General features: G+C 39.0%; 2 protein-coding genes across 5 annotated transcripts in view; one reads left to right on the top strand and one right to left on the bottom strand.

Annotated features, from left to right (window-relative positions):
- FILIP1L (filamin A interacting protein 1 like) overlaps positions 1–17,507 on the top strand; it is a 305,655-nt gene extending 288,148 nt beyond the window's left edge. For both annotated transcript variants that reach the window (XM_043593950.1, XM_043593951.1), the window contains one exon: positions 12,831–17,507. In XM_043593950.1, coding sequence (XP_043449885.1) covers positions 12,831–13,022 — 192 coding nt within the window. In that variant the 3' untranslated portion in view covers positions 13,023–17,507. The remainder of the gene's footprint in view (positions 1–12,830) is intronic.
- CMSS1 (cms1 ribosomal small subunit homolog) overlaps positions 1–23,650 on the bottom strand; it is a 384,890-nt gene extending 361,240 nt beyond the window's left edge. For 2 of the 3 annotated variants that reach the window (XM_043593955.1, XM_043593956.1), the window contains exon 1: positions 23,442–23,641. In XM_043593955.1, coding sequence (XP_043449890.1) covers positions 23,442–23,505 — 64 coding nt within the window. In that variant the 5' untranslated portion in view covers positions 23,506–23,641. Of the gene's footprint in view, positions 1–23,441 lie in introns of all 3 variants that reach the window. The other variant, XM_043593954.1, reaches the window with a different exon arrangement.
- Between the last annotated feature and the right edge of the window lie 364 nt (positions 23,651–24,014).

Below are 24,014 nucleotides of genomic sequence, written 5' to 3'. Positions count from 1 at the left end.
AAGAAACAAGAGTATGAGACAACATTTAATCAAGTGGCAAACTAAATTCACACAATAAACTAGAGATTAAGCAGGACTACAGTAGACAAGGCTTCACAGAGCAAATGAGACTTGAAACTGGTCAAGGAAAGATTTAGATAAGGGGAGTAACTGGTTGGGAGGGAGCATTTGAGGCTGGCAAACAGAAGATCAGGTTAGTTCATGCCTTTCTCAGTCAGCAATGCAGCTCTAAAAAAGTCATTTAGTTTTTGTGAAATAAAGACAACTGGACTTGGTGATCTCTATGATCATATCTAGTTCTAACTTCCAATGATTTCTGAATTCTTTCCAAGTCTCAACACCCTCTTTTAATCACTTAAAATTCCTTTGAGAAATAAGTTTGAGCATAAATAAACCAATTATCTACATGAGTTTCCTTTCAGCCATTATATTTCTCCTTCCTCATTTTCCCACTTATAGGTGTCCTAACTACTAGATGGTCTTTAAAGATTTGTTTTCTTCTTTAAGATTCTATGAATTAGCCTTTTAATCCTCAACATATCAGCTCTTTTCTCATTAGAGCAAAGTTTTGCAACCTCAGGACTATTAACCGTATGGGTCTGGTGATTCTTTGTTGTGGAAGGATGTCCTGTGCACTGTAGGACGTCTAGGAGCATTCCTGGCTTCCACTAGATGCCAAGTAGCATCTCCCAACTGTGACAAACAAAAATGGCTCCTGACATGGCTAAATGTTCTCTGCAGTGTAAAATCACCTCCATTTGAGAACCACTGCATGAGAGAGATGGACTACCTCTATAAGCCAGTTCCTCTTTTACATGACTTGCTGTGGGAAAAATCTGACAGCTCATTTGAAAACTCTTGTGTCTGGTATGTAGAGATGAAAATCTTGAATCTTACTAAATATAAGCCTCAAAGCAACTTTAAAAACCTGCACTGAAGAGTTTAGTTGCATAAGGATTGTTTCCACTAACCTGACAGATTGGCTCAAGGCATATGTGTATTTGAATATTTGTATTTGTGTTAATACTCTGTACCTTTGTTTCAATACCAGATATAAACTAATATTTTCAGATAAGCTTCCATTTCTCACATGCCTTCAGGAGAAATAAAAGTCTAGACAACCAACCACATTTGCCTTAGTGGGAAAAAAAGGGTTTTAGGAGGATTCCTAAGAACTTAAGAGATAACCCTTTACTGTTTAGACCTTTCCAAAGAGTCCTCTTTCAGAAATTTCAACTCCTTCTGTAGTAGCTTATAACCACCAGAGGCACAAATGTCTATTAGAATACAAGCTTTCTTCATTCTTCAACAAATCACCTATAAGAATGAACCAACAAATATATTTATGAAGCACCTAATTTTACCCAGTGCTATGTGAGGCAGTTATGGAAGTGTAAGATTTAGAATCTAGGGTGGGAGTTGAGGACTACCTTAAAAGGTAATTAAGAGCACAACACAGAGAAGGAATTCCACAGAGAGTAAATACTACAGGAATTTGGAAGAGGAGCAGGTTACTCCGGGGACAAGGTTCAGGGGTTAGGTTTCAGACACAGATGAGATTTGAGCAGGGGCTGGGAGATGAGGAAGACTAAGATAAACATAGGACAAAAGGTGTTCCAGGGTACTGTCAAGTGACACCAATGAGACAAGAATGAGACAAAAGCAGAGATGTGAGGCCAAGCAAGAGAGGAGAAAACCAGAGTTCAAGGAACAATGAGCAGGGTAGTGTGGCTTCAGCTCAGATGGTTGGGGTAGGGGTAGGCTTGAAGGGCCTGGTCCTGTCAGACTGTGAAGAGCCTTGAATACAATGGCAGGGAGCACTCTGTGTCTTCAGGGAAGACTTCTGGGTAGTGAGGTAATGGAAATAACTAATCCTTTATACACTATCATTTCATTTCACAACAACCCTATATATCACTACAATTTTAAAGATAAAAAATGTTTAATTCTGAGATGCAAGGAAAATTGCTTCAGGTTGTTCTATTAGTATGTGACATGAGAAAGATATAACACAAATTTAATTCTGTTGTCCCATTCTCTTTCCATGGCAACATACTGAGAAGCTACCTCAGTGCAAGTGGGAAGCATAATAAATTGCCTTTGATCCTCTCCATTACTTAAGAGCATAGACGGGATGTCTAACATTACATTCTTGCACTCTGTCTCACAAGTCTGCCACTTTATCCAGAACACTCAGAATTCCCCTAAAGATACACAGGGCTTTCTCCTACTCCCTCCCAGCTGTTCCACATGGACAATTTTCTCTTCTCTCATCACGTGATCCACACTGAAAGATCTGGCTCGAGCCTTACCTTTTCTGAAAACTTCCATGATCACCACAGTCCAGAGTGATCTGGCTCCCCTTCCAACTCCTCCCATCTCCCTGAGGTTATTGTTTGGGGAACAAAGGTTTATGAATGTGAGAGGCTGAGCCTCACATAAATGGGGAGGCATGGGGAAGACTGACAGGATGGTGCTGTGGATAGGACATGGGAGAAAGCAAGACCAAGGAGAAGCACAATTCCTCATCATCAGGAGACTGTTCTCAGGAAGCACTGGGGTGGTGGTTAAAGTCCACTCTATCCTAAAGCAGGGTTCTATAAGCAAAGGCACAAATGCAGGGCATGCAGAATGAGCTTGGAGGAGGTACCTGATGGGCCTCAGAGGTGGTTGGAGGAAAGGCATCAGAAGTGAGTAAAAATGATCCACAAAAAGAACATCATGACCATGCACATCAAAACTTATACATAGCAGCTGCCTTGACAGTCCTGATAGTGACCCGACACCTCCAGAAAAGGCAATCAAAGGATCAAGGTGTAGCCACCATAAAGACAAAAACCACCAACTTAGCCCATGGGTAGTGGCACTTCGGCCTTTGTAGAAGACTAGAAAATCTTCCTGGATGATATACTCTAATTTAGAGTTTCCATTTCTCAAGCAACACCATAACTTATTAGGAAAGAATGATGGTCCCAAAATCACCTTAAAGAAAAAGAAAAAGAAAGAAAGAAAGAAAAAAAAGCGTTGTGTATTTTCCCAGCTCAGGGGGAAAGTGTTAGCGTTCAGCTTTGTCAGTCTCTAAATTCTGCTTCCAATTCAGAATTAAGCATCACAAATAAAACTGACACTTCAGAGGAAAGTCTTTAAGTTGGTCTCCAATATATCTCTCAGAAACAATTAAATGCATAAAAAAACTTGCTTCATTGCAGCCACTCTTCAAACAATTCACAGCAATTCCTCAAGAGTAAATTGCTATCATTCACTATTAGTAAGTTGGCTGCTTTTCTCCTTCTTCTCTTAAAAAAAAAAAAAAAGAGCTATTCCTTTTCCATTCTTTGCCTTTTAATGGTGTTCTTGACTGAATTCATGGATATTAGTTTTGAGGCTGAAGAAAATTACAGTTTATAGAGGGAAGGGTTAAATAAAAATTTCAACAATCCCCAAAAGGTCCATAAAACATTAGAAAAATTTAGACAACTTCAGGGCAACAAGGAGGGGGTAAATGGGTAGGGATCTCAGTGGAGAAGGATGGCATCTCTCACAGTGACAGGCATAAGCAGCACAGTTTTTTTTATATAAAACTTTTTTCTGATTATAAGAATAATACCTATTTATAACACAAATTTTGGAAGATACAAATGCCAGAGCCACTGACTTTAGCTTCTATGAAGAGTAATGAGAGGACTAGGGAGAACAATGGACAATTATTACTATTTTTTTAGGCCAACTTATCAACTATGGCCCTATTCCAGGTTTTCTCAGACTGCCAATGTGGAAGGAAATGTGCTCTGGGGGGGTCATCCTGTAATTACCAAATGCCCCTGTGCCAAGGAGTGGCAGACCCCCCCCCCCCCCCCCAGAGTACAAGTTTATGTAATCTGTCTGCTCAGCCCAGACACAATGGTAGAGGGGCCAGTGTGGTCACTGGAGGAGAGGGGCAGGATTTCCTTTCCTCCCTGCTAGCCAATCAGTGCTTGGATAATGATTCAATCACTAAGCATTGTTCAAGTACTGGGAAGAAATATCTCCTTGGGGGCTCCTTTCAGAACTAGTTACACTCTTATCAGTAAGATTGGTGGACTTGTGGCAGGGTGGGTGTGGGGGATGGAGAGGTGCATGTGGGCAAAGAATAGGGCCCAACAAAACTCACCTCTCAAACTATGGGAAAGGAATCTAGAAGTATCTATCATAGAAGAAGAGAGTGGAAGATGAAGAGGAACTATATTTTCCCCTTGTGCTCTCAGTCACTTGAATGGTATCAACTATTTCTCCATGATGATTCTCAAAGCCAGATCTCCAAGTTTTCAATGCCTACCAAACAGTTCCACATGGAAGGTCCAGTTATACTTCATACTTGGCATGTGCCCACACCCCTGTGCACTGCTGCTTTTGGGTTCCTTTTTGTCTCACTTCTGGTGATGGTCCACCACCTTCCTTGTTGCCAGGGTTCAATATCTAGGAGCCATTCTCCACTTTTCTGTTCATGCCCCAGATTTAGTCAGCCACTCTGCCCTGGTATTTCTTTCTCTGTTATTTGTGCTACTCTCCCCCACTCTTTTATTTGTGCTACTACTCCCCACATCCAGACCTCAGTACAGATGGTACTGTAAAATAGTTAATCTATTACATTTAACCCCTCACCTCTCTAATCCAACCTTTGCTCATGTTGCTAGTGATCTTTCTACAATACTGTCCTGATCATGGCAATTCTCCAGTTCTCTCCACCCCCCACCCACCCAAAAGAGCACTTACTTCGCACTTATATCACTGAGTATATCACAAAGTCCAAACCTTCTAGATTAGTCCTCCATCTCTTGCCTCATCTCCTTTTGAAACTGGACGAACCCTGTATCCTCCTCACCAGAACACAGTACTGACCATCCTCCCACATACAACTGAGCTTTCTTACCTCACACCTTGTTCACGCTGTTCCTAAGGATAGAATACTCTTGTCTCTTTGTTCATCCTATTGAAATCTTACTCCTATCTCAAGGCCAATACCTCTGGAAAACCTTCCTATTCTTCACAGTCTTCCTCCAAGTTTCCAAAATGCTTCTGTTTGTACCTCTATTATAGCACTTCGTTTTGCCTCTTTTCATGCTTATTTGTTATCCCTCCTATACCATAATCTCTTGAGAGGAAGAATCTGCGATCATTTATTTTTAAAACTCTTATATCAATGTTTCTCAAATGCAGTCACTGATCGCCCTTATAAGAATCACTCAGGACTCCACAGATTTCCATGTGCCTAGACCTCTGGAAACCAATGCTGGAAATCTGCATTTAAACAACCTGCCTGCTTCATTCTTGGGCTTATAAAGTTTAAAAGCCACTGTACTACATTACCCAGAATGTAAATACTGCTGGTGGTAGGTATTCAACAAAGGCTCATGTGGCTTAACAACATACCTGGTGGGCACAGCTGGCTTGCATTTGTTCTTTTCATAGACTCACAGAATGTCAGGGCCAAAGGACTTTATAGGTGCTATAACTGCTTCATTTTTTCAATTAAGAGATAAGAAAAGAAGAAAGAGTAGAAAATAGTATCTTTTCAGGTAAACTCTAAAAAAGAAAGACTCATAACAATCAGACCAAGTAGGATAAAGAAGGAAAAGAATGTGTGAAGGGGCAGACTGTGTGAAGGGACAATTGTGGGTCAGATTGGTTAGAAACATGGCCCAGTAAACATCATTGCTTGTCAGCTGCCTCAACTCCTATGCTTGGTAACATGTCTCCAATAATTAATTAGAGGAGGAAAACAAGGGGTAAAGCAGAAAAATAAGAAAGTTAAAATAACCAAAGAAAATAAGTTATGATTATTATCAAGAAATAGGCATCTTGGGGCGCCTGGGTGGCGCAGTCGGTTGAGCGTCCGACTTCAGCCAGGTCACGATCTTGCGGTCCGTGAGTTCGAGCCCCGTGTCAGGCTCTGGGCTGATGGCTCAGAGCCTGGAGCCTGTTTCCGATTCTGTGTCTCCCTCTCTCTCTGCCCCTCCCCCGTTCATGCTCTGTCTCTCTCTGTCCCAAAAATAAATAAAAACGTTGAAAAAAAAAATTAAAAAAAAAAAAGAAATAGGCATCTTAAGAGATATAAGGAAAAAGACAAACTTCATAACATTAACATTGTTAACAGCAAACACTTATCTGGAACTTTGATGTGCCATGGGTCTCTCCTACTCCCCCACCCACCCCCAAGAATGTAGGTACCAAGAAGTAGGTACTCCAATCTCCAGATAAGGATTACAGATGAGAAACCTGAAGTCTGCAAGTCTGAAGTCTTGCCTGAGGACACACAGCTAGTTGATGCCAGAAACAGAATGCAATCCCAAGTCTATCTGGCACCAGAGCCTCTGCTCTAGCCACTAACCCAAGGCTGTTGTAAACTGTCAGCCTGTGAACGATCAAAAAAACCCTTAAATGGTTGCAAATGAAGATATGGGGAGGAAAGAGTGAGAAGAGTACCAAAAAAGAAAAAAATATCTGAGGTAAAAAATCTGACAATGAATAACAAGAAAGGGGATGTGTGCCTGGCTGGATCAGTTGGTGGAGTGTGCAACTCTTGATCTTGGGGCTCTAAGTTCAGGCCCCATGTTGAGTATAGAGGTTACTTAAAAATAAAATCTTAAAACAACAACAACAACAACAAAGGGGACAAACAAAGAAGACAAAAGTTCAAGGTTAGAGTATTTATTTTAGCATACTATTTCTACATGAGATGCTATGTGTCTGGGCACCAAATGGAAGCAACTGGGTTAGGAAGGATTTTTGAAAACTATATTTCAATGTTTATTCTCAGACTCCCTCACTGCCCATGGTGTAATTACCACAGAGAGATTGGGATGTGACTAGGTACAACCACAAACCATGTTACATTATAAAATAAAGGCATCAATTTCCTCTAACTTCCTCAGTAATCGGACAACTCTTTAACATAAATCATAGTGCTGCAACTCTATTTAAAACCAAATGTTCTCTTGCAGGAGGTTAACAGGAATGAGCTAATCCAACTGCAGAATTTCCTTTTGAAAGACCTCTTACCATATAAAACTGCAAAATGTTTAGTGATAAAGTTTTATTGCATAATGAGGAAGTTTGGAGAAAGTCAAGAAAAAAAAAAAAAGCCAAAGCAGCATATGAAACTCTGGGCTATCTGCCATATTCATTATCTATTATTTCCACTTTTTTTCTTTATACAAATTAGTAGTGATTTACCAAACAATACAAAACACACACACACACACACACACACACACACACACAAAGGCAATAATATTTCAAAGATGTTTTTTCTAGTTTATCATTTCCTCCCTTTCATCACCACATATATCATAAATACTTGTGTCCTTTCCCATTAAAAAGAGATAAAAACCAAAATACTAAATATTGTCATTCTGATAACACAGCTGGGTCCCCGAGGGAGTCAGGTAGCCCTGAATCTGCCCCTCACTGCGTCACCCCAAAAACCACAAATGATAGGAAGTCTCTGGGAACCTTCATCCTTTCAACCTCCACAGCTAAAGGTGTAATGAGGGGTCTGCAGTCCTTGTAGTCAGGAACACTCCTGAGACAACACTGCTTTCTTAGACAATATGTTGCCAATGCAACACCAAAAAGTTCAAAGCACTTACAAAAGAATTTCATTTAGAGAAAGGGAAACATCCTGACTCCAGCTGCCTAACAAGGATCTAATAGCTCCCCCATAAATGCTGATTCTGACCTGGTATACTTTCAGATGCTTGCCCTCTATGATAATATGAAAAAGCACAAGGATCAGGTAGAAATTGGGCTATTGAATTATGACTTCAAATAAAAGAAAATATTTTCACCTTTCTGTACTTCCTTTGGTCACAAAGTCTCACTGCCATTTGATGACTTACTGTAACTAGGGTGTCTTGTAGACCACTTGGTTTCTTTTAAGAAATCATGGACCAAATAAGCCAACATTTTAAGAATTTAGTGAATACATTCCACACATATACTCCTTTTCTTTCTACTGCTCCCTAGATAAAACCAATGCCGCTGCCTTACTGAACTTGGCATTCTTCAGACCTGTAATCCATTCCAAATCCCAATCTCCATGTTGAACTGAGTTAAAACATTAAAACATCTTTTCTTCTGTGAATGAGTTTTCCAACTTGCTTAATCTCCTCCAAGACATCTGCTTTCTGATGAAACCCAGGAGCCTACAACTCTGAGTAGAATGTTCACTGTGTGGTCTTAAAACAGACATATGCATGGATTCCTCTTGCAATATGCACTCCAAATTTGGATAAAACTTTCTTGGAACTATTTGACATAATGTTCTATAAAAATTATCCAAGAGATGACACATTTGAAGTCCCATACCTCATTTACTGAAATACATCCAAGAATAAAATTCATATGGAGGGAAAAAAAACCCACAGCATCATTTTTTAAAGGTTTGGTTATTACATCTAGGACTGTTCTAATAAAATAACTATCCTTTGCTGCCATCTAGAGGTAAAAACTATGTAGTGAAAATGAGAGTTATTTAAGTTATTAAGAAAACAAAATTAACTTGCACTATTCATGGCCTAGAAACAATGGGAACCCAGTAACTTTCCAGCAACTAAGCCTACAATGACCATCATCCCAAGCCACATTGTCTTCACCAAAGCATACCAGTATAGCTTAAAAGAAGCTGTACCATATTGTGTTCCATACCAATTGGTTTATCAGGTACATTTAAGTTCTAAGTAATCTGTGGTGCTCATTAAAAATTCACATGCCCATACCCTACTCCTAGACAATCGGAGTCAGGAGGTTCTAAAATGGGATGCAGACATCTGCAGTGTTTTAAAAAACCCCTACAGGTGGTTTTGATGAACACCTAGAAAATGCTGGGGCCATGAAGCCCTGGCCCTTCACAGTGTTGAACTTCCCACACCCAGGCAAGACAGGGTTCCAGTGGGAAAAAAAAACTTCTTTTTTTTATTTTTAAGTAATCTCTATCAATACCCAATGAGGGGCTCAAACTTACAACCCTGAGATCAAGAGTCACATGCTCCACTGAGCAAGCCAGCAAGGCACCCCAAAACTTAAAGCTTACTTCTAAAGAAGGTTCAATTATGGCAGTGTCTTTCAAAGTGTGGCAGGCTGACCACCTGCATCAGATGAATCACTGAGAGTGTACTAAAAATGTGGATGTCCGGGGGCACCTGAGTGGCTCAGTTGGTTAAGCATCCAACTCTTGATTTTGGCTCAGGTCATGATCTCACAGTTCATCAGATGCAGCCCCGCATGGGGCTCTGAGCTCACAATGCAAAGCCTGCTTGGGATTCTCTCTCTCTCTCTCTTTGCCCCTCCCCCTATTCATGCGCCTGCATGCACGTGCACAAAAGCACACACTCTCTCATTCTCTCAAAATAAATAAATAATTTTTAAAAATGTGGATGTCTGGGCACATCAACAGACAAATGAATTACAATTTCTAGGGGTAAGGCCCAGGAATCAACAATTTAAATGGGATTCCAACATAGATTTTTGTACACTAAGTAGGAGAACCAATCTAAATCTTGATAAAGCTAAAGGATATCACAGAAACCTATCTTGGAAAGACTATTAATGCTATGGCAACAAGATCAGCCAACTTGAATTAGTCCATCACTCATTTCAGTTGCAGCTGCCACTGCTTGTTCATGGTTTGGACAATATGGTTGATGTTCACATAGTATTCTGATTTCTGAAGTGTTTCCTTCCTTTTTTATCTCTTAATATAACTTGGTGTTGTTTTTTCCTAGTTGTACACTTATTATAGAAAATGTAGAGAATACAGAAAATAGAAGAAAAATAAAAAGCACCTATAACTCCACTAACCAGAATTACCCCCTAACAGCACTGGTATATTTTCTCCTAGTATTTTCTCTTCAAACATACAGAGTTCAAACATGTATATAGTTTTTAATCTGTCCCAAACTATGAGTCTGGAGTTCTTTCTTGTCTAGCAAGACAGTGGATGCAGAATTGAATACGAGAGAGGCTAATGTCTGGGAGGAGATAAGAGCCACGAACAAGGGTTTTTCATGTCCTTATTTATTGAGCTCAAAAGATATTACCTATGTGGTGAACAAAAAGAAAAGATCTTACACATGTGAACATGGAGAAAACAATCAGACAGTACTCATTAACTTGCGTAATAAGCAAAGGGTCTAGGGGGCAAGTGGAGGTTGTGATCTAAGTACAATAGTATAATGGCATCAGATGGAAAGTAATTTCCTGCAGGTGATATAACAAGTTACTTGTGATCCCATTACAATAATTCGCTAGCTAACCCCAAGAGCTTTTGCCCCTTGGTGGCAGCTTTACGCCCTAAGCTTTTTTCTAAGCCTTTTATCTGGATTAGAAAAGTTCTACTTATGTATGTAAGTAGAACCTATTCCCCCACATTAATCCTGTTTTTAACATTTCTGAATAAACACTTTCCTATATCTTCAAAAGCATCATCATTATTTAAAGATAGTATAATACTTTCACATGATTATAATGTAATAAATAGTGTAAACTTTTGTTATAAATAATGCACAAATGAATAGCGTTGCTATTTATAATGCAACTGTAATTCATCTCTGATTATTTCCTAAAAAAGATTCCTGGCAATAAAATGAGTGAGTCACAGGATGTCAGTTTTAGGGATCTTGATACATGCTACCAAACTACTATCCCAGTCATTGCTGAGGCCACCCATCTCATCAAATCCTTACTGGGCACTGAGTTTTATTATTTAAAAAACAAACAAACAAACAAACAAACAAACAAACAAGATTCTGCCTATTTGAGAGGTAAAAATATTGAGTGAGTATTCTGGCACCGGAGACCATGAGGACAGGATGAAAGGAAGGAATACGAATACCATTTACAAAATGAGGAGAGTGATATCAGAGTATTAGCATATCTTTGCTATGTTTAGGATTAAGTATCAAAAAAATGTCAATAAGATGGGGCACCTGGGTGGCAAAGTTGCTTACGTGTCTGACTCTTGACTTCAGCTTAAGTCATGATCTCCCGGTTTATGGGATCAAGGCTGGCATCGGCCTCTGCAATGACAGAGGCCTGCTTAGGATTCTCTCCTTCTCTTTCTGCTCCACCACTTCTTGTGCACTCTCTCGTGTGCTCTCTCTCTCTCTCAAAATAAATATATAAACTTAAAAAAACATAAAAGTAATTTTTTTTAAATGTTAGTAAGAACACTAAGGTGCAAAAACTCTTCTAGCAGCTAGGCATACAGAAGATTGACTAAATGTACCAAAAGAAAGCATATGAAGCATATTCACCATATAGTTATCCTTAATTGAAGGATTCATATTTTTAGCTAAGTCCATGTAATGTTTATTTGAAAATCTAAATATGGTTGCTATAAAAGTTAGATGGCATTTCAAGTAAGTAAATGTTTATACAAAACAAAAAGACTTTACTGTACTTTACCAGTATAATAAAAACATGGAAACAAATTTCTATAGAATGGAAAACAATATAAGAAGGATTCCCATAAAATCAGTATTAGAAATCTATGATGAAACCGCAATGCCTTTTAAAAGATTTATATATTTTTTAACTTTTAAAAATATTTATTTATTTTGAGACAGAGAGAGAGAGACAGTGTGCATGAGCAAGCAAGGGGCAGAGAGAGACTGGGACAGGGGATCTGAAGTGAGGTTTGTGCTGACAGCAGAAAGCCTGATGCAGTGTTTGAACTCACAAACCATGCGATCATGACCTGAGCGAAGTCGTACGCTTAACCAACTGAGCCACCCAGGCATCCCTAAAAGATTTATATTTTTCAGCTCATAGTAAAGAAAGGATGATGCAACCAAAGAGGGAGAAAATAATCATCATCACCAAATATGGATTACAATGGGAGAACTACAGTTAGCTGAGATATTTTTCCCATCTTTTTTACAAGTATTTTTATCCAAGAGTATTTTTCCCTAATAGATGAAAATAAGAGTATATCTCTGAGTATGAACTCAATCAAGCCTTTACTCTTTCACACTCCACAACTCACTCTCCCACTGAAGATCATTCAACATATCTGTGACTCTTCCCTCACTCCTTATATATTAACAGAGAACAAATATTAATACAATTCTACCTCCACAATGTGTCTTCCCCCAGACTTTGTCCTTCCTATCCACTCCATACCACCCCCTCCCCCAACACATAGAGTTTGTAGAATCACATACAATTTTCCCTATCTAGGCCCAGTCTATGGTCCGATTTTGCCTGTCGAATACAACCTAATTTGAAGTCACTCCATTTCTCAACTGGGCCCAATTTCCTACCTCAGTGACACTGCCAAAAATATTCTCTCATCCCGGTGCCAAAAGTATTCCTTTACTCTAGAATACCCTCCCATTCCTGCTATTAAAAATTCCTGCTATTAAAATTACCCTCCCATTCCTGCTTTTAGAGACTCAAGTCAAATGCTACTTTCTTCATGAAGCTCTCTTAGACCCCTCGGTTGAAATTAATATTTCCCTGACAATCTCATGACCCTTTGAGATTAATTTGGGCACTACTCTTGCTTATCTCCCACTATACTACGATTGCCAAAAAGCAAGAAACAATCAATTTATCTCTATATTTAGTACCATCTACTATTGAGGGCCTTGCACACAGCACACTCAACACATGCTGGCAGAATTGCTTTAGTAAATATTTTTCTTCAACTTGACAGTCTTTAATCTGATGTGCCCCCAGAATCTAGTGTTTCCAAAGAAGTCAAATCCCAGGCTGACTCTATGTCCTGTACAATGTCTGGTTCTCCACCAGCTGTACCATTAACTACCTTTTGTTCTTCTGTTTAATTCAAGATCAAGGAGGTATGCAAGCAGAGAATCCCAACACGGATCCCCAAACCAAAATCTACAGGCAACACTAAGCTTTCCCCTAAAGCTCCCCCAGGGCCTATGGATAAGTCCATTCACCACACTGGCTGTGGGAAGCTACACATCATAAGGACTGTCACCTCTAACACTTTCCTCCACATGGGAGGGAAAAGGTAAGTCATACCAATGCACTGTCTGGATACATCCATCTACAGAAATATCTGGAAAGCTAAAATGGCCAAAGAGGAAAGGCCATCTCTCTAAGAAATGGTGAAGCGGCAAAATGACAAATAATGCATTCACAGGTTGCTGGACCCGGTAAACAGGATCCTAAAAGAGCAGTGCATCTACGATTGTTTTACCTGTAGTGTGTATTTTTATATACACACAAACAGGAGTACATAGCGCAAATTCTTCCAATTCCTCATTCTATTTGTAATCCACTCCAAAGTTGGACCTTTTATCATTACCATGGGGTATGACTGAATTCATTAGAATGGTTCGAAAGTTTTCTGGCGAACTCAGAAGTAACTCTTTCATTTCACAGAACTTTACTGGATATTTTGCTAAGAGGATATGCTAGCAAGAATTCCTAATCTGCTTCAACTAAGTCAGATTATTTCCATCAAAATGGCAGCACAATTAAAATCATACTTTAAGGTCTAGCACTATGATTTCTTTACAACCAGGAGGAGAAAAAAAAGTGGTAATTCTTAGTTACAAAGAAGAAAGGAACAACAAAAATGAGTAACTATTGAATACATCCTTTGTGTCGGACCTGATAATCACTGGTGTAATATACACACTTGACTACTGGCAGTTAGTCTTCTGTCCATTTTTTCTAGTAAGTTGCCCTTTCTATATATGCCTGGCCATGGAATCACTTTGCTAGACTTATAAGGAAAACCATTTTAAATCGGCATTTCTGCTTTCTAAAGCAATCAGGACATTTAAGAGTCAAAGGTCACCAATACTGAGATCTTTTAGGGAGATACAAATCACTGTCCTGGGTGTTTAAAAAAAGGCAACAATTTATCATCCCATCAGACATTCTTCAATCACATCACTTCCCCAAATCAGTGCTATAGAAAAACACAGTCAACTCAGCAAGACTCAAATTCCAATCCTAATTTTTTACTCATTTGACAATGAGCTTGGCATTCATTGTTGTAGGCCTTGAGTTTCTTGTATGTAAAACAAAAGAGCTGAATAATTCTTTAGGTACCTTGCAGTTCTGATAACCCATGAATATGTCCAACTAAGAATGTTGAATTCCACCAGTCATCTACAAGGCGAGACTCACTCCCCTGGCAGTAGTAAGCTAAAGTAATTCTTTCATCACATTTAAAACTCTCTTACTCAATTAAGAGAAAGGTGTGTATAATTCAGTGTGGACAGAGCAACACAATAATGTTACAAGACAAGGCATTTTAAAAAATATTTATTTTTGAGAGAGACAGAGAGGGAGCTAGAATGAGAGGGGAGGGGCAGAGAGAGAGGGAGACAGAGGATCCGAAGGAGGCTCTGCACTGACAGCAGAGGCTGATGTGGGGCTCGAACTCAGGAACCACAAGATCATGAATTGAGCCGAAGTTGGAAGCTCAACCGACTGAGCCCCCAGGTGCCCAGACAAATAAGGCATTTTTGACATGAGAGACAGGGGTATATTGCACTAAGCGGCAGTCAGGAAAAAAAATTCTATGAAGAGCATGATGCAAGGATCTCTGTGATTCTGCACCAAGAACTGGAGACATGATCCTGGAAGAAATCCTGAAGGACAGTGCTTTAACCTTCTATCCTGGGATGGAGCCAGGAATACCATTCTCCACACTCATCCAGCCAAGCCTGGTTCAATGTGCTCATGTCACTGTACAAACACCCCTGGCCCACTCCAATTTCAATGAGAAGGAACAGGAAATTTGGGTAGCATTGAGCTATGAAAGCTAAAGAGAGAGATGATGTGCAGCAGTCCCAGCAGGCAAGTGGCAGAGGGAGAATGCAGAGGATGTCAGGTGAATTAAAAGCCTAAAGGAGAAAAGCCTAAGTTGAAAAGCAGTAAGAGACTAGTGGAAGGGAGCAGACTACAAAAGAAGGTGATGAAGCTCTAACATAAAAATAAGAGAGAAACAGTTCAAAAGGAAGTGCAGAGTAATAACAGATGGATGTTGCAATGGGAAAATGTGTAGAGTGCTTAATGCCATGCCTGCATTATGCAGGTAATGTTAAGTGAACAGAGAATGAACGAATGAAGGAGAGAAGGGCCATTCAGTGCTAAGAGATGATAATGGTATATGATATGGTCTGGAAAAGCAATTATGCCAGGTGACATTCAATACTGATAATTATGCTAACGGAAATAAAAAAACAGATTGAAACTGAACAGATTGAAAAGAAGCATAAAACAGGAAAAACAAGCACCAGAAATATTCCCAGAAAAGCAAAAGACCCTGGGAACGTTTTTACCTTGTAGAGGAGCACAAAATATGTTGCATGTTGGATATTTCTAAATGGTTTTCTCCTAGGTCAGGAGACTCCTTAAAGTGCCATGCCAACCTGCCATAAATTAAAGAGAAGCAAGAAAAGAAAGACAAGATACTGTACAAAGTACTAAAAAAGAGTTGGAAAATAGTGACACTTCTATGGCAAGCACTAAAATCCTGTATTTAAATGGTAACAGTTCTAATCCAATTAAGACAAAAGTCTTTAAAATAACAAAGTCTATTTCAACAAAAGGATCACAAACCGAAAACCAAGCTAATTTTTAAAAATTTTTTTTAATGTTTATTTATTTTTGAGAGAGCGAGGGACAGAGCGTGAATGATGGAGAGGCAGAGAGAGAGGGAGAGGGAGACACAGAATCCGAAGCAGGCTCCAGGCTCCAAGCTGTCAGCACAGAGCCTGATGCAGGGCTCGAACTCATGAAATGCAAGATCATGACCTGAGCTGAAGTCAGACACTAACTGACTGAGCCACCCAGGCACCCCAAACCATGCTTATTTTACAACAATACGTGACACAATAAAAACGCATAAGCAGCTTACAACTGGGAATACTATTTGGAGTTCAACAAAATGGTGTTTGATCTGTAACACAACTGAAACATGAAGAATCTTGTCTCCTGAACATAATCCTATTTCTGCAGAAATGCAGACCCTCTGAGAAACAATAAAAATAAAAGAATCTATCCTAATATAAATTTTAAGTTAAATTTTTAAAAGAAAGCAGATAAAAACCCAAGTGAATAAAAACAAATCCAATTTGTAACAAGAATTTTAATAACCTGAAACTTTTGTGCTGGAGTCCTTCCTCAGCCCTTCATTTGTTTAGCTTCAGTGATTTCTGAACTAATTCCCTTTTAACTATTTGTAATATAGTATCTGTTTTAATAAGAATGTGACTAATCTAATATATGACTGATAATAATGGACTAAGTAATGGAGTAACTGATGTAAAATGCAATCCTCTCTGGAATATGTTTCAAATTCCTCTTTTAAGGAACATGTGACATACAACTCAGCTTCTGACACTGAATCTGGGGCAGGGGTATGCAAACTGCAGCCCACAAGTCAAATGTGGCCATAAACATCTGTTTATGTATGCCCTGCAAGTTAAGAATAGTTTTTACATTTTCAAATAGTAAAAAAAAAAAAAAAAAAAAAAAGAAGAAGAAGAAGATGAATATTTTACAAGATGGGAAAATTACGTGAAATTCAAATTTCATTGTCCATAGATAAAGTTTTACTGGAACACAGCCACACTCATCTGTTTACATATTTATTATGTATGACTGCTTTTATGCTACAATGGCAGAGTTGGGTAGTTGTGACAGTGACTGCACAGCAAAGCCTAAAATATTTACAATCTGGCTTTTTACAAAGAGGGTTTCTGACCTCTGGTCTAGTGTGATTTAGACTAGCAAGGAACTCAATAAGAGCTTAAATAATTTAATCAACTAATTTTTAAAAGAAATACTAGTAATTTAAGAATTCAATTAAGAATTCTGTGAAAGCTGATGAAAATAGGGAAACTATATTTCAAACTGTGATATTTAAAATGTATAAAATCTATGAATGCATTAAAGTGTTCAACTAAAGGACATAAGATAAGGACAGGTCAAAGGATTTGTGCCACAAAATACTTTACAGTGTTGTTTTGAATCTGAGAGGGTAAATGGAAGTATTTCTAGGCCTTCCAAATTCCTGGTATTTTTCAAGAGATTCAGAGATAGTTTGCAAAATCATAGAACTACTATGCATGTAATTGGAGAAAGATGTATAAATTTGTATCTTTAAATGCTCACAATTGTTGTCAAGAACCACTTGTTTAATCACTTGTAAGAACCATGGAAATTGTATAGTAAAGTGAAACTAGCCCATGAAGGTTCTCTGTGGGTCCATTTGTTATATAATCTTTAAGTACAGAACATTGATTGTTAATGTAGCACATGCTCTCTTCTCTTTCCTTCCTCTCAGTTTTTAAAATGTATCCTGTCCCTGTTTTTTGCCCTTGAACATTTGTCTTAAAATAATAACATTTGTATTTTGGTTGAACCATATCAATGTATAAATTCCATAATGTAAGCAGATGTTTTACCCTCTAATTCCACCACAGTGTCTAGAATAGGGCCAAGCATGAGAGCTCAATAAATGATTTTGACATTGATTCTCTGTTGTGTGTTATCAAAATCTACTGCAATTATTCCAAGTCTAAATTCCACATGTGGAAGCAATGTTTTACAACATCTACTCTGCATGGCTGCTTATAGATAAAATTAATACTGTAAAGGTCTAACTTCAGTGTGAGAAGAAGAAAAAAAAATCAAACACTTGAAATATTCAGGTTTAAAAGATCCAAGGTGTTCCCCTACTTCTTCATCTCTTGGAGGAATTCACAGATAAAGCAATGATTTGAAGGCAATGCTATAAAATGGTAATACAACAACAAAAATTATAATGCTCGTTTCAGCATTCTCAAACAAAATGAACAGTCACATTGATTCTAGGTAACAAAAGGAATTATCAGTTTATTATTACTTTTTAATTTTATTTATTTATTTTGAGAGAGACAGAGCATGAGAGGGGGAGTGGCAGAGAGAAAGGGTGAATCTCAAGCAGTCTCCACACTGTCAGTGCACAGAGCTTGACATGGGGCTCGAACTCACAAAACCATGAGATCATGACCTGAGCCAAAATCAAGGGTCAGACTTAATTGACTGAGCCACCCAAGTGCCCTGAAATTATCAGATTATAAAGCAAAATTCTGTTTTCTCCTTTCAAAGCAAAATTTATAAAACTAAATACAAATATGATTAGAATAAAAGGTTAGTAGACACGGTTATACACAAGGATTTTCAATGTATTTTCAGAGAGAACTAGAATCTACCAAATCTGTCAAACGCCTGGGCAAGATTTTGATAATTCTTCCAGTGGATTAAATTTCTTTAGATGTGGAACTCCGTGCTGAGGTCTTCAAGATGTGGCTATGAAATGAGTGCTACTCTAGGCACCAGATACTACTGGTACCAGGACCCAGATACTACTCTAGGACCCAGATACTAATGTAGGCACTGAGGATACAGCAAAGAACAAGGTAAACAAATCCCTGCTCACAGGGAGCTCATATTCTAGTGTGGGATCACACCAGAATGTAATAATTTAACAAGAAAATGTAATATACTAACAAATGTAATAATTTAACAAGGAAAATAATAGTTGGTGGTAAGTGCTCTGCTGAGAATTACCATAACATGATAATGTAATAGAACAACTAGATGGCTACTTCAGACTGGCTGACCAGGAAATGTTTCTCTTTTGGTGATGTCTGAACTGAGGTCTTAATGTTCTAAGAAAAGGCCAGTCATCAGAAATACAGGAAGAAAGAAAAAGGAATAGCTATTCCAAAGAGCCAAGACAGAATGAGCTTGGCCTACTGAGGCACAAAATAAAGGCTGGTGTGGGTAGAAGAGCACAAACTAGAGGGGAGTAAGTAGTAGAATATCTTGGCAGGTACCAGTCATGTAAGTAACCTGGGTTGTATTGTGTGGGTCAGAGGGAAGCCACTGGAAGGTTTAGGCAGGAATGAGATCTGATCACTCTGGTCACTCTGGCTGCTAATTACAGAACAGTCCATAGAAGGACAAGACAGAAACTGGGAGTCCTGTTAGTTTATTGCAGTGGTTAAGGCGCATGATGACGATAGATAACATGCATTCTGAGGGAGTTAGGAGAAAAATGGAAAAAAAAGGATTTATGATGTCTTAGAGGCAAAGACAAGACTTGATAGATCAGACATGAGGAGTGAAAGAAAAAAATAAATGAATAAATCAGGATATTCTAGGCTTTTGTTTGTGAAATTGGGTAATTGGTAATTTAATTTACTGAGAGAGAAGTCTGAAGAAAAAGCAACTAATTCAGTAGATGGCTCTCATTTTCATTTGACATTGCGATTAAATAAGCAAAGACTTGAAGAAGACAGCCAGGTGTGTGAGTCTTGAGCTCTAGGATCAAGTTAGACTTCCTGGCAAAGATTGTTCTCAAAGCCCAATGATACAACCTACTTATCTGTATCTCTGAGTAGTCAATGTTCTTTAAAAGAATAAACTTTGGGAGAGTAGGAGTTAATAGACACAATTTGATAACGATGCATATAAACAAAAGGGTTTGTAAACTATGAGCCTCTTGTAATTGATAAAGGATTGTTATTTTAGAGATGAGATTCTTACCACTGATAATTAGAATAATTATAAGAAATTTAAGTGCACAGACTGGTTTCAGATTGCCTGCCTATGAATCACAGCCTTCCAACTTAACCAACTAAACAACATTGGAGAAACCACTTAACCACCTAGTGCCTCAATTTTCTCACCTATAAAACAGGGATAATAGTAACTATATCATGGTATACATGTGAAGATTAAATGAGCTAGTACACATAAAGCAGTCAACACAGTATCTGGCACATAAAAACCACTCAACAAATGTAAGTTAGTATTATTATCTACAGTCTCCCTATACTGTATATAGAAGTGTGTTTACACTTGAGTTTTCTAGTTAGATGCTTGGTAAGAAGTAGCACTGAAGATTCAGAATGAGCTAGGGAAGCATATGAAAAGCACTCCTCAAAAAAATAGGGGCTGAGAATTTGGAAAATTTCTAACATATCCTCTTTAAAAGTAGCTATACATGTGCCAGTCATTCCTAAATCTCTAACTCTAGACCTGACCCAACCCAGGAGCTCCAGACTCGTATACTGAGATGCCTGCTGGACACTTGACTTGGTAATTTAATAGGCAAGTTTTGGGGATAAAAAGGGAAAACGATCAATGTTCCCTTCAGTAATTGAACGATCACATGACCAATTCCAACTGCAGAAACTCTTGGCTCTGCTCCTTGAGTCCCAGATCCATGCTGGGAATGACATTCTCAGTTTTCAGCTTCATACTGAGAAAGTGCAGTTTGGTCAACTACATGAAACCTCAGGCGTTTTATCTGTTCACTTTAGCATTAATGTTTGGAAATTATGATTCTAATACATGTACTGTATACTATAAATCACTTCAAATAACTTCTTAAGGTGGGCAGGAAGGAAGGAAATAAGTACAATGAAATAAAATGAAATGTCAGATGCCATTAGATGACTCTTAGGTTCTGTTGTGTGAAGCAGACTGGCTGCACACTCTGCAGCAGAGGCAATTCTCGGTTGTCTTATTCTGGGCCATGACTCCAACCACCAACAATAAAGTCAAAAGGATGACATCCCAGGTGGACTAGGACAGTCCCAACAAAATTCTAATAGCATGGCCTGTTGTTCTCAAAAATGTTTAACTGGGTGAGAAACTATACGTCTATCTATATACATGATCACTAAGAACTCTATAGCATCCAGCAGGCATGTATGCACTTATTCAGCTACCATCTCTCTAACACCAGGTGCTAGGTCCCATGCTGGTCTCCAGTGCAATGCAGGATTCTAGCACAAAAATGGTAAGTCCCGAATAGGCCTTAAGATGAATGCAAAAAGGGTGATAAACAGATCGAGAGCTTCAGTAAAAGCCTCTCAGTTACTTACCACATCTAAGAAGACATGAGACCAGCAAAAATAGTAGATTTCCTTAGACAATAAGTAGATAACTGGATATGTTAGACAGATGTCATCCACAGTGTGTGTCAGTGTTTGGGAATCTGTATATTTGCATAGTTGGCTCTTGGAAAACATGCGTAAGAATTCATGTCTGCGAATGTTGAGCTTTTGTTCTAGATGTAGATTATTGAGTGAATGACTAAATGCTTCTTGCTACCATAAGTGTGAATGGAAAACACATCATAAGGAAATAGGTTTACTTTCATAAGCAAGTAGCAGAGCACACAATGGAATAAAGGCATCATTGCAACTATCTTTCCTTTCTCCGACTTAAGGCACTATTTCCCCTTTGACCTTCAAAACAAAATATAGTTCACACATTTTAGGATGACCCCATTAATGTAGTAGAATAAGGAAATCTGAGTTGGTTCAGTTGTGATTTCTTCTGATTTAGAAATACAATACAGATTACTTAGGCAAATCACCAATAAAAAATCAAGCAGATCTCAAGGAAGCTTAAATGCTCACTATGCTTAAAAGCAGTTAAGCATATGCCCCTGAAACGCTTCAAGTCAACAATTTTTTTTTTTTCAACGTTTATTTATTTTTGGGACGGAGAGAGACAGAGCATGAACGGGGGAGGGGCAGAGAGAGAGGGAGACACAGAATCAGAAACAGGCTCCAGGCTCTGAGCCATCAGCCCAGAGCCCGACACGGGGCTCGAACTCATGGACCGCGAGATCGTGACCTGGCTGAAGTCGGACGCTTAACCGACTGCGCCACCCAGGCGCCCCAACAATTTTTAAACCTTAATCATACAACTAGAAGGAATCTGAGGTGCAGGGTGATTCTAACTTACTACCTTGATGGGAATTCTGGCAACCTAGATGACGGAAGCTGCAGCACTTTAAAATTCTAACTAGATCCAATGTTTACAACTGTTGGTTGATTAAAACCCTTAAAAACGTGATCTCAAAGGACCCCTCAATTTACATATCATGATACTGAGGCTCGGCAAAGCCACATAGTAATAGGGGATAAAGTGTGACTTGGAAACTCAGGCACACTTGCACAACTTCATCCCAGACCTCTTCCTTGCTGTATGTTTCCAAGAACATTACTGAACTTTTCTTAGATTCTTATCCATAAAATTGAAAGTAACACTTATCTTTTAAGCATATTATGAAGATTAAATTAATTTGTATTTATGAAAATATCTGGCACATAATAGACACTCAATACACATTAATTTCTTTCCTTCTAAAGGGTGACTAACTTGAGAGACATACAGCTGGTAAGGGGCAAGAGGCAAGGCTAGAACCAAGAAATAGGATCCCCTTCACCACTCAAAAGGAATTCAATTTCTTAACAGACTTCTATACTTAAATCACACCATAAAATATAGCTTTAAACACCTCAGTTGAGGGGGTGGGGGGAAGGGTTATTAAAGTAAATATGGAACACTACAGCCTGCAAAGAAGAGTGTTTGTACCTTTAAGCACAGAACAATATTTCCTAGAAACAAGTTGCAAAAGAGAAAGTTTAATGAAGTATTACACTGGCTACCTTTTTAAGAATGACATCTGCTCAATCTGTACCTGAGGGATGCCCTTCTGGAAACAATGCTGTAGAACTTTGCATTTTTTAATGGATATTTCACAACACATAATTTCAAAATTAATATTTGCAGCATATATGGATCAAGTGTCAATCATGTACACTGCCCAGTGAACTGTACACATGAATCAGATTTTGGTTTTGTCCTAAAAAATCTTAGAATCTAGTAGAGAAGAGAGGCAGACTTTGGAGAATGATTAAAAAAGGTAACTGTATATTAACCCTTATGGAATCTGAAAAGTTCAAAGTCAGTAACCTGACATCTTTAGGTCTCATGTTCCTCTTCTATAAAATGGTTGAGTTCACAGGATGATCTCTATCTAAACCTCCTTCAGGGTCTAACAGTCCAAATAACATGATGATGATAGCAAGAAAAAACACAGTATATATTTACCTCGCACATATTAGGTGCCAAGTACTGCGCTAAAGTGCACCATTTGTATTATCTTTATTTAATCTTCACAACAATCTTTGCAATTAGCATTATTATCCTTCACGTACAGATGAGGAAAAGGAGACAAAACAGTCTAAGAGAGCTAGAGTTGCGATTTGAACAGAAGCAGTCTGAATCTAGGAGTTACCCTTAACCAATACGCCCAAACTCCCTGTATTCACGAAAAATCTCTTATGTGTTAAATATGTAAAAGGAAGAGCTTGGGAAAAGGGTCCTTCCTGACTGGCGGGCAGAACTGAGTTAATGTCACACGGTTTCACGTTGTAATAAAGCTCTCGCACCACTTCCTCTGCGGTGCTCCTGCACTCCCACAGGTAGGCACCTCACCGCGGGGACAAACGCTTTGACCGCCAGAGGCGGACAGGGGCACAGGCTTAACGAAACACTTGGGGTGGGGCGGAGGGAGCTCAGAGGAGGCCCCGCAGCAGGGTGGGCAGAGCGGGTACCTGGGCTGCTGGCTGCTCCTGCAGGCTGGTTCTCCCACCACTCGTCTCCAAGATCGTCTGCCATCTCCAGGCGGGACTAGGTGTGGGTGGACCACCAAGGGAAAGCGGACAGCGTCTGGTCTTCTAGCAGCTTCCAAGCCGGGAGGCCAGCGTTGGCACCACGCGCCGAGTCTCTTCAGACACCGTCGCCTCCGCCCCGTGGCGATGACGTCACACACCGCCCCGCCTCCCCAGGGCAGGCCTCCCCGCCCATCTTGTCGCAGTTTCCACACAAGTACTGATGGGCAAGATCTGTCTGGTAACTCACCCTCAGAAAAGCATAAAGACAAGAAAGCACATAACTCCAAAAAAAAATTATTATCTCTTTAAATAACTTTAAAAAAAACTTTCTTAGTTTTTTTTTTCTTTCTTTTTTTTTTTCCCCTCTTGAAAAGCTATTGACGAAAGTGTGAAACAGGATGCTAAGACAATTTTTCCCTGTTCCGTTTCAAAGAACTTGTGCAGCGGGAAAAAAATTCAGCACGTGGGTATGTTTTCGTTTGTGTGTCTGTGTTTGGGCGCCTGTGTTTGTAT

Source organism: Prionailurus bengalensis, chromosome C2, assembly GCF_016509475.1.
Source record: "Prionailurus bengalensis isolate Pbe53 chromosome C2, Fcat_Pben_1.1_paternal_pri, whole genome shotgun sequence".
NCBI classification, from domain to species: domain Eukaryota; kingdom Metazoa; phylum Chordata; class Mammalia; order Carnivora; family Felidae; genus Prionailurus; species Prionailurus bengalensis.
The sequence above is the reverse complement of the archived record's forward strand: the minus strand, read 5'-3'. Positions and strand labels throughout refer to the sequence as shown.